This window comes from Manis pentadactyla, chromosome 18, assembly GCF_030020395.1.
Source record: "Manis pentadactyla isolate mManPen7 chromosome 18, mManPen7.hap1, whole genome shotgun sequence".
NCBI lineage: Eukaryota > Metazoa > Chordata > Mammalia > Pholidota > Manidae > Manis > Manis pentadactyla.
The window spans coordinates 13,913,717-13,927,339 of NC_080036.1; the positions used below are offsets into that span (position 1 = coordinate 13,913,717).

At 38.8% G+C, this 13,623-nt stretch overlaps 1 protein-coding gene across 7 annotated transcripts in view; it reads left to right on the forward strand.

Moving 5' to 3' along the window:
- The window catches only part of TJP1 (tight junction protein 1), a 270,943-nt gene extending 258,066 nt beyond the window's left edge, over positions 1-12,877 (forward strand). For 3 of the 7 annotated variants that reach the window (XM_036878759.2, XM_036878762.2, XM_036878763.2), the window contains 5 exons: positions 2,955-3,130; positions 5,204-5,681; positions 7,307-7,524; positions 8,760-8,903; positions 11,341-12,877. In XM_036878759.2, the coding sequence (XP_036734654.2) occupies positions 2,955-3,130; positions 5,204-5,681; positions 7,307-7,524; positions 8,760-8,903; positions 11,341-11,435 (1,111 nt within the window). In that variant the 3' untranslated portion in view covers positions 11,436-12,877. The remainder of the gene's footprint in view (positions 1-2,954; positions 3,131-5,203; positions 5,682-7,306; positions 7,525-8,759; positions 8,904-11,340) is intronic. The other 4 variants (XM_036878760.2, XM_057494699.1, XM_036878761.2 and 1 more) reach the window with 2 other exon arrangements.
- Positions 12,878-13,623: the final 746 nt, after the last annotated feature.

The following is a 13,623-nucleotide window of genomic DNA, read 5'->3' on the forward strand; positions in this document are numbered from 1 at the left end:
TTAAAAGAATACATCTAGATCTAAAAAGTAAGTGAAAAGTTTTGCCAGGGAGTCAAATACAAGACATTTTTGGTTTTGTGTTTGTTAATTTGGTTTTCTACAAATTTGTGATTGTGTCTAACTTTCACATAGGGTCTAGAACACTGCTTGTATTTGATGGGTTGGGGCCTGGTAATTACTTGTTAGTGAGTGATGCACGAAAGGCCATAGTGTTATCAAGTACCTCAGCAACCCTCCTTTCCATTAACAGAGCTCTGGGAGGAACTGGTATCAGCTGTTCAGAGGCTTCTCAGGGATATATTGCCTTTGAAAGAAATAGATAACATTTGCCTTCATGAATTCACTCAGGACTGTTTGGTTTTACTCTTTATTGTTAGGAGTGTTGTGGGAGTTAGAAGGTATAGCTTCAGATGGGTACTAGTCTACATTTCCTTCCTTTGTAACATGAAATTAAAGCTCGCCAAAATGGCAGTGCATTTGCCCATGCAGACATTTAATGGTTAGAGAATTGGAGAGGAGAGAGAGGGTCCTGAAAGATGACCAAGAGAAGAGCTGTTGCTGTCCCTTCCCCTTATATCTTTTGTTCAATTTATACAGATTTAATAATTGGAAAATAGTTTAGAATGTAATACTCTTTCTGTCATACATTTCCAAACCATTTACTTTTTGTCACCAACAGACTGCTTGCCTACAGGCCTTTGTTTGCTAAAGCAAAACATCTTCCAGAGTATATTTGCTTATGAGCCACTTAGAAACACCTCAGACATGGTGGGAATTAGAAAGGGGGAATGTCTATATTGGTTAGCACAGGACAAATGCCCCAGAAAGCACACAGTCAGCTACTGTCTTAAAATTCTGGAGAGCTGTTTTGGGATTGGGAAGATTAGGAGACAGTAGCTCAGACGTTCACCTCCAAAGTGAGTTAGAAGTTTCCAGAATTCTGAGACAGGGCTGGAAGAGCAATCTCCCTCTGGGTCTCTGCAAAAGTCCTAGCCCTGAGATTGAGTCAGCTGCTTCAGGGCAGTTAGGGATTTTTTTGTCACAATATCTGTCTCTCAAGACTCAACCTGAATGTTGGTAGTTTTCAGCCTTTTAGGAACTAAGTGTAAGATGGTGTTAGGTTGAGTTCATGTGTGTGTGACATTATTAAAAGAGGCTGTGAGATTTGAGCATGACCTGTTTGCATATAGGCTCCACCTGCCACAGGCTTAGCTGTAGGACTGGTGAATGGATTAAGGTCTTGCTAAGAAAGGAGCATGTGTTGATCATAGAAGCATTTCAAAGGTATACATATTTCCACTTGCTGACTCATCCTTACTCTGCTAGGGGATCAGTATAGCTGTCCTGTTGCACACTTCCCCCTGTGTGTTCACTTAGAGAATTTTTCTTGATTCGCTCTTTTCTTTTAATGGAGCGTTTTCTTCTCACTTATTCAGAATCTGCTTATTTTCCAGTACTACTCCTTTATTTAGTTCATTTCTTTGTGCACCACTCGCAACTGCAGCAAAAGTGGGCAGGGGTGAGAAAGGAGTAAAGCTAGAACACCTTGGTCCTCACTATCAGCACCAGTTTAAAAAAAAAAGCACATGGAGGGCTGGACCTAACTAGTAACTAAGTTACTGTTTTTTAATTTATTGGTCATTTCCCTAGCTAAGTGAGAATTGGTGATATTTTCTTTTATAGATCAAATTATCCATTTTGAAATGGTGGGTGTGTATTTTTTGGTTGTTATTTTGAAATGACATTTGAGTTCCATTTGCTGCAGATTTACTTAGTTAGATTGACTATTTTCTTTAATTTTTCTGTTGCGCTTGCTTTGCCATCACCTAGATTTCTTGGCTCTTACACTAGCTATGACTACATGAAAAGGACCATCAAGGGGTAAGACTGGCATTAATGTGAGGCTGTTCCATAAGATGTCCCTCCCTGTGTCATTGGCATTATGTGCACTTTCAGATTTTAATGTCATCCTCAAATGCTTCGTCTAAATGCCTGGAAGCAAGATAACAGCGTAGTTCTAAAGTTAATCATAAGACTAGACTTCTTCAACCAAAGTTTTCTGTGAAAGTACTTTCCAAATATTTATGTTGTTGTTTGTGCACATAAAGCTAGTGCAGCTTTGGCTCTCTGCAAAGGTTTAGGTGGCAATGTTGCAATTAATGGGGCTGTTTTAAAGATTTCTTTTTGTGTGAATTTTCTGTGTTACATACTAACAATTGGCAGTCCAAGAAAATAAACATACATGGCACAATTTGACCTAAGTGAACCTTCTAATATCAAGCAGTATCTGCTACTCCAGCAGTTGTTAAACCAATAATGGATTTGGTGAATCAAGAGCAGATTTTAAGGTAAAAATGTCCAGTTTTTTTAATGTTACTGGAACACAGCTGTATTCACTCATTTACATACTGTCTATGGCTACTTTGGGGCAGAGTTTGAATAGTTGTGACAGAGACTAGAGCCTAATAACATTTATTATCTGGCCCTTTACTAAAAAAATTGCTGACCCTTGGTCTCTGGCAGTTTTTGTGGTTGCTCTGAGTGTGTGAGAAGCCAAGGCTTTGTACCTTAGATACAAAATCAGAAGTGAATCTAAGATTTGGGCCAATACAATTAAAAAATATATTTGCAAGACTTTCGCAAACCTGCCAACAGTTATCTGTGAACAGTACGATGAAATGTTACAAGTATACCCAAACTTTCGTCTGCCTTCTGGTTGCCATCTTCTGGATGTTTACTAATATTCTTAAAGTATCTGTGCTGTCTTTACATTTCTCGTGCTGATGAATGGTTGGTTTTGTTTGTATATTTTGGTAGAGTAACTACCCTTAAGAATAAATTGTGAAATATCTAGAGTGTTTTAAAACTTAGGATGCTGAGAAGAATGAGAACTTGCAAATCGTGAATCCATTTGTGAATTGTTTTTCAGATGTTGGCATTTTCATTTTTCACAGGGGAAAGTCTGCTGAAGCTGACTCTACAGATAGATCATTTGTTGAGAGACGCTATGATCCGATCCCAGCCACGCCCCCGCCGCCTCCATTGCCCTCCCAGTACTCCCAGCCTTCTCAGCCCAGCACCAGCTCTTCTCTTGCCCTCCACACACATGCTAAGGGAGCACATGGGGAAGGTAGGAAGTTCAAAAGTTGTCATTACCACTATAATAGAGGAGTACTTTACAAAATTAAGTTCTTATTGCTAAGCAAAATGGTTTTTCATACAAGAAACACATACTTGAAAACTTGAGACTGAAAACAATGGGAACTTAAGGGTTTTATTAAAGTACATATCCTGTTTTTATGATTATGAGTATTGCCAGGCCTTTTAGCTTAATAGGTTTTAATCTGTTTTATTAATATAGCTCAATTTCTATTTTACTGATACACCTAAATCTAAATATTTGAATGGTGGTTTGTTAAAGTTATGTTCCCTCCTTGCACACATGAGAAAACCATAAAGTTTCTCATGATAACGGATCCCTTTGCACCTTGCATTTGACTTTTATGTTCTGTGGCAAATCTCAACAAGGTTTATTACATACAGCCCCAGTTGACTCATTTTAATAGCTGTATCCCTGTGTTTTTGCCCCTTTTCTCTCCTCACGTCTCTCTGAGCAGTAGCTATTTTTCCTTCCACATGCTGATCCCTCTTTCTGGGTCATTGTCCCACTCCTCTCCCTCATTCCTGTTTGCTTCATTTCTCCCGGTCGCTTACATAATGCCTCCCTTTCCATGGAGTTCTCCCTGCTGCCTCCTCAAACCGTCTCCAACTCTCTGCCTTCCGTCAAGCTCCCCGAAAGGGAGACCACTGCCTCTATCTCCCAATATCCCTCGCTTAAAAAAACCTGTATATTTACCCTAAGGATGTACCACAGCTTATATTATTTGTGTTGGACTCAAGTTCCAGGCTAAGCCTTCAACCAGGCAAGCTGTAGTTGTAGATAGATATTCCTTCGTGTTAGGATTTTCTTTCCACACGATCATGTCTACAGATACAGTTTTCATTCTTACTTTTCCAAACCTTATGCCTTTTCTTTCTTTTACTTTCCTTTTTTGCAGTGGCTGGGACCTCCAGTCAGATGTTGCATAGAAGGGATGAAAGCAGATGTCTTTTGCTGCTTCCCCATCTAGGGAAGAAAGGATTTAATGTTCACCCTTAGGCTGTTAGCTGTAGGTTTCTTGTGGGTTTTTGTACCTGCCCTTAATTATGTTGAGGACGATCTCTTCTGGTCCTAGTTTGCTGAAAGCATTTTGTCAAATTCCTTTTCAGTATGTATTATAAGATGATCGTAAGATGTTTCTCCTTTGTTCTGTTAATGTAGTAAATATGTTATTATTTTCACAAAGAATTTGAGTTTTAATTCCATTGTCCTTGTTTGGTTTTGGTATGGTTGTACAATTTCATAGAAAAGAGCTAGGATGTGGTTCTTCTTTCTCTCTTTTCTGAAAAAGTATGTATAGTATTGGTGGTATTTTTTCCTTAATTATTTCATAGAATTCAGTTGGTGCTATTTTACACTGCCAACAGCAGCACATGGAAATTCTTGTTGTTCCACATTTGTATCAACACTTGGCATTATCAAACTTAAGTTTTGCCAGTTGTAAAGGCTGTGAAATGGCATTTCATGTCTTGTGTTTTAGGTTTGCATTTTCCTAAGTAGCAGTGAGGTTAAGTGTCTTAACAGCATGTTACTGAACATTCTAGCATTTTTGCCTTTTTTAAGTCTTTGCCCATCTTCCTATTAGGTTAAATCTTACCTACAGATGTATATAGGTGTTCTTTATAGATCTTGGATCCTAATTCTTTATCAGTGTGTGACTTTTCTTTTGACTTGAATTATGGTAAGTTTTATAGTACTGATTTTATTTTTTAACACAGTCAAATTTTTCATTCTGTTTATAATTTCTTATGGACGTTGGAGAAGGGATTACTCAGAGGCCAGTGTTTAGAAGTCAGGACCCTTAGCACATGACCCTGACTGTAGGCATTAGGGTGCACTAAAGCGCCTTCACATGTCAGTGCTTCCTCCTCGTGCACAGCATCACACACAGGCACCGAGGTTCAAGGCCACCCTCTGACTATGGTGACCCTGACCTGGGCCTCAACTCCAGCACCAGAACAAATGATGATGGAAGAGACATCGAGGGGCTGTTCAGGTTTCTTTTACAAAGTTTTTAAATGCTTATATGTGTTTGTTTCTTAGGTAACTCGGTGTCATTGGATTTTCAGAATTCCTTAGCTTCCAAACCAGACCCACCTCCATCTCAGAATAAGCCAGCAACTTTCAGACCACCAAACCGAGAAGATACTGCTCAGTCCACTTTCTATCCCCCAAAAAGTTTCCCAGATAAAGCTCCAATTAATGGAGCTGAACAGACTCAGAAAACAGTTGCTCCAGCATATAATCGATTCACACCAAAACCATATACGAGTTCTGCTCGGCCATTTGAACGCAAGTTTGAAAGTCCTAAATTCAATCACAATCTTCTGCCAAGTGAAAGTGCGCATAAACCTGACTTGTCCTCAAAAGCCCCTACTTCACCAAAAACTCTGGTGAAAGCTCACAGTTCAGCACAGCCTCCTGAGTTTGACAGTGAAGTTGAAACTTTCTCCCTCCATGCAGATAAGCCTAAATATCAAATAAATAGTATCAATACAGTGCCTAAAGCTATTCCTGTGAGGTAAGATTTTTGTGTTTTTCTTGGCCTTGTGCTTTGTCTTACATGAGTTTAATGTAGATTATGTGATTTGGGACTGGAAATTATTGTTTTTAACTTTAAACTAGACAATGTCCAATATGCTGCTTTGAATGCCATTACATAGAAGGCCCTGCAAGAGGTACAAGGTAATGTCAGTGAAATAATAAAGCTAATCGTCATGTACATACAGTCAGTAGGTATTGTCATTTTCCCCATTTTACTAAGAACTGAGGCTGAGTGCCATTGCACTTTGCCCAAGGTCATACAGCTGTGGTGAGGGGAGCCTAGATTTAGCCCCTGGTCATCTGACCTCAGAGCCCATATGCTTAACCAGCCAAAGCTTCCCATCACCTCTGACCTTCAACTGGTGAGATCCATTTGGAGAATATTTCAAAAATATAAGTATCTGTGTTCCTCATTCACTGTCTGTTCAACAATGATGTTAAAGAGAAATAAAGATGTAATAACCTCAAAATGGTTGTTTTAAAAACAGCAGCTCTTTTCATAGTTGTAGTAAGATTTCTGAACAGACAAGGCAGAACAAGCCTCCCTGGGGCCTCAGTCCCTGGGGTCCTTCCTCTTGTCATTCTGTGGTGACTGACCAGACCCGCCTGCTCCCCAGCTCACCTCAGCCTCCCAAATCCACTTAAATTTCTAAGCTGCCCAGAGCAGCAGAAGCACTCACAGAGCCAAGGACCAGCAGGCTTTCCGACAGCAAAGGTGGTCATGGCTTGGGCTGCCTCCCCAGGAGTGCGGGGTGGCGAAGAGCATGCTCCTCCTCACAGTCGGCAGCATCCATTCGGATGCTCTGCAGCCGCCCTTCATACACTTTTATTTTGTTCATCCATCTTCCTGCTCACCTTTAGGTACTGGCTCAAAATTTTACTTTAAGCAGTCTTGCTAGCCATTTTTGAAGCAGTCATTGGTACTGCATCCCCTCTGCCTTTGGTATTCTTTATTATTATATTAATTACATATAACAAATCATGTTAATCTTATGTGGATATAACTATTTTATAATTCTTAATTGTATATGTTGTTATATTAATGTACTGCCCTTTTTTTATGGTTTTTTTTTTTGGGGTGTACCCGTACCAAAGTCTTTATGACCTCATGAAACTGTGTATGCCTTGCCTTTGACAGCAGGGGCATTTGGTGCTCAGGGAGTGCTAAGGAAAGGCCGTAGTATGCTCACTGAAAACCCTAGAGAGACGAAGAACCTAGTTTTAGTATATTATGAGGTCTAAGGTGCCATCAGTATCATTAAGAAGGAAAAAAAAGTGCTACCAATTAAACCAGGATTTGCCATCAATTTTAAAACACTAATTTCATGGATGTTGAAATGTGTGTCTTAAAATTAGTGAACTATAGTAATTTGGGGCAACCAAGGCTTTGTACATTCTGCCTGCAAAAAGTGAAATTGTTATCTACAGGAAGAATATGCTTCATTATCCCAGGGAGTAAGATCTGTCACTGAAAACTTACCTTGTTATAGTAAATAACTTCTTGATTGTGTGGAGAACTAAAATGAAACCATTTCAGTATTATAGTAGTGAAAGCTTCTGTATGTTACTGGAATTTACTCATGTGCCATTTCTGCATCTTAGTCCCTCAGCTGTGGAAGAGGATGAAGATGAAGATGGTCATACTGTGGTGGCCACAGCCCGAGGCATATTTAACAGCAATGGTGGGGTGTTGAGTTCCATAGAAACTGGTGTTAGTATAATTATCCCACAAGGAGCCATTCCTGAGGGAATTGAGCAGGAGATCTATTTCAAAGTCTGCCGAGACAACAGCATCCTCCCGCCTTTAGATAAGGAGAAAGGTAAATGGGTTTATCTTTCTGCTTAGTTTTGATAACCTGAGTCTCCCTGTGTGCTCTTCAAAGCTCAGACTGCTCAGTTGGAAGGACAGTCTAGGGCCCCTTTCCTGCCGCCGTGCTGGCCAACAGCATGTTCTTCTATCAGGGAGGGTCTCTAAACACTGTGAAGGGAGTGCCCTGGGGTGGCGTTGCGGGCACGTGGTGGGTGTCCTGCAGTGAGGCTGAGAGGATGGAGGTGAGCACCCTAGACCTTCCCCATTTTTGGTGTGAAAGGGACAGAGACGGCAGGTGATGGGTCGTTGGACATCCTCTGTTTGTCTTCCAGGAGGGCTTAGTGATCCTCACCAAATTTGTCTTTGAATCATTCACCCCCTCTTCCATCTCTAACAATGGGTTAGGTAACAGCCACCCAGAAAGGCTTTGCTCTGTGCCTGTCACCCGATTGTAGAATGTGAATCTCTTGGGGGAAGGTAGCATCTTACTCATCACCCGAGACCTAGCACTAAAAAATGCTCAACAGGGTGAGTGGACCATCCCTATTGAGTATTACAGACACATGTCTGAACTTCTTAAGGAATCTAGGAATGCAGTTATTCTTTTCATAATCTTCCTGGATCTATCAGAATGATATGATGAACTGTGTTACAACTTCTTTTAGAATCTTTTCAGTGTTTTACTTCCGGAGATACGTTACTTTAGTCCATTTCCTTAATTTTGCTAGAATATTAACATATATTAGCCCTGCATGAATCCTTTAAACCAAGTCTGTAGCAAATATAACATTAAAAACACAAGATACAAGTAACATTTGTTAAAAGTATATTTGAATATTTCTTATATAAGAACCCTGTGATGGAATGCAGTAGCCATCAGCTATGAGGGGCTATTAGCCCTTGAAATGTATTGTTTTGACTTGAAATGTGCTGGAAGTATAAAATAAACACTGATTTCAAAGATTTAGCATATTGATTACATATTGAAGTAATGTTTTAGATGTATTGGATTGCATAAATATTAAATTGATTTCAGCTGGTTTTTTTTTTCCCTTAAAGTGGCTACTAGAGAATTTTAAATGATAAATGTGGCTTCCATTATATTTTTCTTGGTCAGTGCTGCTATAGAAAGTTAACACCATTTGGCTTTAAAGTATATAGTGGAGGTTGGGGGGTGAGGAGAACTGTGGTCTAGAAAGAAGACGGCCGTCTCACCTCTCACCCCTACTCCCACCCTGACTCCAGGTGAGACACTGCTGAGCCCCTTAGTGATGTGTGGGCCCCATGGCCTCAAGTTCCTGAAGCCCGTGGAACTGCGCTTACCACACTGTGCGTCCATGACTCCTGACGGTTGGTCTTTTGCTCTAAAATCATCCGACTCCTCGTCGGGTATGCTGTCTTCACTCTGTCCTTTGGGGGCTTTGGGTACTGTCACTGATCGATCCCTGGGCTGATGGAACTACTCAAGCTGTTTGTCAGCGTCCCTCTACCTCTGTCCCTGTGGCCTCGTAGGCATCACCAGTGTTTTGAAATTTCCTTGTAGTTTGCATATTGTAGATGAAAATGGAAAGGTAGAGAAATTTCTGCCATTTAAACATTGATGATTTGGCCAAAGGTTGACTGTTTCTTGGTCTTCAATGAAATTGTTCTGTCAAAACCTAAGATAAATTGGGAGAATTGATATTGCCCTACATGTGTAGGCATTTTTGTCTTCTTACTAAAATGATTAGATGCCTTTATCTAAAAATTTCTGATTTTGGTTACTATTCTTTAATTTTTCACTATAAATGCTATATACCAGAGAAACTTGAAAGACAAAATAACTTTCCACTGTGATCATACTTGGCCATGGTTTTTCAAGTAAAACTCTAAATAACTTCTATTATACACACTATTTTTGAGAGGCTTTTTGCTTTTAAGATCATAATTTCAAAGCTTCTGTTGCATTTTCACATTCCTCACTTTCTTGGATGACTAAGTCAGTTACCAGTTGGAACATTCTATATTTTTGGTATGGATCACTTTTAATTGAACCTGATACAGAAACTAAGGATTTAAAGTCCTGCTTCTGAATTTTTGGTAAATCAGGTGAGCATTATGCAGTTTTAGTATGTAAAAGATAGATCTTTATGATGTAAAGATTATAGGCATATATTTTTAATACTACCCAAGATAAAAAATTAAGTATTTTCTGATATTCACAAGTACTTACTTCATTTTCTGGGAAAAGTTAATAAATCAATTTTAATATACTAGGTATTAAAGCTATTTCCTCAGAGACTGTACTGAGAAACATTTTATTAGCCTAGTTTGAATTAATGAATTAACATTAATAAAGCTGAACTTAAATACCAATTATGAAAGTCTGGGTGTATGTAGCATGAGCTCTGATTGTCCTCTGAGGTCCTTAAAGTAACTGTCTGTTGTAGCTACTTGTTTTATATGTGATTTTTTTCCAGGTATTACATGAGGCATAAATGGTTTCTCCATTTCTTATTCCAGTTTATTTTATGCCACAGAGCATATTATTTTGTTAGATGGAAACAACTTTTTCCTGTGTTAAATTGAAGTGTGTTCACCCAGAAATGAACCTTTATGTAATCCAGCATCACTTTAGAGTGCTTTGCTACTATAAAGCTCTGTTCACAAGGTTAGATTTTGGTAACATCCCAATTTGTGGACTTAAAACCAAGAAAAATTAGTATATTGGAAAGAAACTTGAACCTAAAGATAAAATTTTTTAATTTACTTCCAAAGAGTTGTCCTCTCTTTCATTGCCTAAATAATTTGTTATCTACAGTATTGCATAAGCCCATATACATCTGTGAAGTCAAATCATTCTTTTTTTAAACTGCCGAGCCCATAATGGCTCAGATACTGCATAGGTGATAATCTAACTCACTGTAGGCTGTCTCCCAGTCAGGACACTGTTGACATCTTGGCCAGATAATTCCTTGTTGGAAGGACTGCTGGGCATTGTGGGATGTCTAGCAGTCGTCCTGGCCTCCACACACTAGGTGGTTGTGACAAGCAGAATCATCTCCACACGTTGTCCAATGGCAGGCAGGATCACTCTTGGTTGAGAACTTGTGCTGCAAAAGAAACAAAAGTCCGCAGCTTTGAATGTCCCTTACCTTGGTTACCACAGAGGCATACAGCTTTTCCTCGTCCTTCACATTCAGTGTCCACTACCAGAGCATCTGAGCTCGAGCTGCAGATCTCAAATCACCAAAGAGCTTGTTAAGAACCCAACACCTAAGCCCTGCTTCAGACTTACAGTCAGTGAGTTTTCAAAGCTCCACAAGGATTTTGTGTAGCCAGGATCATGACTGAGAAGCTCTGGTCTTAATGATTTTTTGTTTTTTTGGTAAAGGGAAGGGGCCAGGGAGAGGTCCCTAAGGAACCAGATGCTCCAGCATTTCAGGGTTTCATTTGTTGATCTGCAGTTGAGTGTGAGAAATGTGTTCTCATACTCAAGTGAGTGATTGTAAAATTATTGTCCAAACTTTTGAAATAGCTATTAATGACAATGTGGACTTGGACAAAATGGAACTGTCAGGGCATATGGTCACCATAAATTTTATTCATTCTTTGAAAGGCATGAACTTGAAAACAAAATGAATAAAAGAGAAATCTGAGACATCTTTCAGATCCTTAGATTCCAGTGGGTCTTCATAATATAGGACTTAGAGTTTTTATATAAGTGCAGCATACTGAAGAAATAGAAGAAAGTTGTATCTAAAATATGTTTTCCCCATGATTTCAGAGCACTGTAGCTAACACTTTGACCAACTACAAATGACATGAACTTCTTTTTCTCTCATAGGTGATCCTAAAACCTGGCAAAACAAGTGTCTTCCTGGAGATCCAAATTACCTTGTTGGAGCTAACTGTGTTTCTGTCCTGATTGACCACTTTTAATTCTTAAAATACAGGAACTAGATTAAATAATGTGAAGCTGGGTTTAACTTACTAAATCTAAATGAAACCACTCTATCAAGTATTATTATACTTTACTTAGAATTGACATTGCAGTTTGTTAGTATTTAAGCATTTTGTTTGAACTGCTGAAGATTAGTGAGCATGCCCCTGAACCATGGTTAGAAGACATGCTGAGAACTGCGTGTTTGTGATTGAAGAACTATTGATATTGGTTAGAGGCTCAAAGATGTTTTGCTTTGTTAATGATTTTTTTACTTTTTTATGGTCACTGCTTAACTCACATATTGATTTCCGTTAAAATACCAGCCAGTAAATGGGGTACATTTGAATTCTGTTCTTTACAAAATACACTGTTTCAGACTTTATTATGGCCCTGGCCTGGCATACACATTTTATTTTATTATGCATGAGGTAATACACACATTTTTAAAATGCACCTGGAATATATAACCAGTGTAGTGGATTTAACAGAAATGTACAGCAAGGGAAATCTCTAGCTTTGGGGAAGGGGGTGGGTTTTAAGTGAAGACAATTACTTACTGTATATGAAAACACATTTTTCTTAGGGAAGGACACCAAAGCATGTGAGATTGGTTCCATGGCCTCTTTGAATCTATAAATTAACCATATCACCACAGATGTACTAACCATAACCAGCAGGAATGCCTTACCCTCATGTTTTTAATTCTTAGATCATTCTCTCTGTATTACTAAGTTTTCATGGCTTTTGTGCTCGTCCAAATACCGTATCATGAGAAAGATTGAGTAAATTGTGGATTTGGTGGTTTCAGAAATGTATAATTACCCCGAAGAAAATAGTGGTGTGATTTGGGGATTTTTTTTTTCCTTTGGCAAGGGGCAGTGGGTTTTTTTCTGGTTTTTTTTGGCAATGCATTTGAAAACTTTGATATTTTAAGGATGCCTGTACATAATGCTTGCCTACCACTTTTGTTCTTGGTTTGTAAATTAACTTTTATAAACTTTACCTTTTTTATACATGAACAGAACCAAGTTTCTTAAGGCTACCTTTGTATTCTCTCCTGTACCTCTTGAGCCTTGAACTTTGACCTCTGCAGCAATAAAGCAGCATTTCTATGACACACACAGTCATTTTTTTAAGAAAAAGAATGCACAGAGTTGTTACATTTTTAAGTGCTGCATTTAAAAGATACAGTTACTCAGAATTCTCTAGTTTGATTAAATTCTTGCAAAGTATCCTTACTGTAATTTGTGATACAATGCTGTGCCCTAAAGTGTATTTTTTTACTAATAGACAATTTATTATGGCACATCAGCACGATTTCTGTTTAGATAACACAACACTACATTCTGTTAATCATTAGGTGTGTCTGAATTTCTTTTACAGTTATTAAAACAATTCAAATTTCTAAATATGCAGAATAAAACTTTTTAAAATAAAATGCTGGTTTGGTCTGTTTGCCCACTGTTTCTAGTTTAATGCATGTTTGTAATCCTGTTTTAAAATCCTGCATACTGATCCTCATCACCCTGTTGGGGCATGTGCAGAACGTGGCCCTGTGACCGATGCTTCCTGACAGGTGAGCAGGGCTGTTCATTGTTACCTTGAGACAGAGCAAGAGGTGAAGCAGGCCAACTGTAGAGCATGTGGCAGCGTTCCCACTTTATCTGTAAATGGGCGTGTATTTATGTGTGTGTGTGTTCCTTAGTACTAGTTTGTATGTGGTTTCATATCCTTTCTCCCCAAAGCATAACATGTCCATTTTTTCATGTTACATATTGGGGGGAGATTATTTGTAATGGTTACAAATACCCCATCGTGCCATATTTATTTAACCACTATCCCTGTTGACATTTAGGTTGTGGCTATAAAGTGAAATTCTATATAGATGTAGTCTGTTTTATTTGCTTCATCTTTTTTATTAAGGTATAATTTATATGCAGTAAAAGTTTTAGTGTATATAGTTCTCCAGTTTCTGACAAACACATAAAGTCCTAAAACCAGTACCACGGTTAAGGTGCAGGACAGTTTCTTCATCCTCTCGAAGTCCATTGAACCCCTTTATCTCACCCCACATCTGCGAGGCAGCAGTCTCTTCTGTCCCTACAGTTCCTCCTTTTTGAGGGTGTTGTACAGATGGAATCATGTAATATGCAGCATTTGAGTCTGGCCTCTCTCACTTAGCAT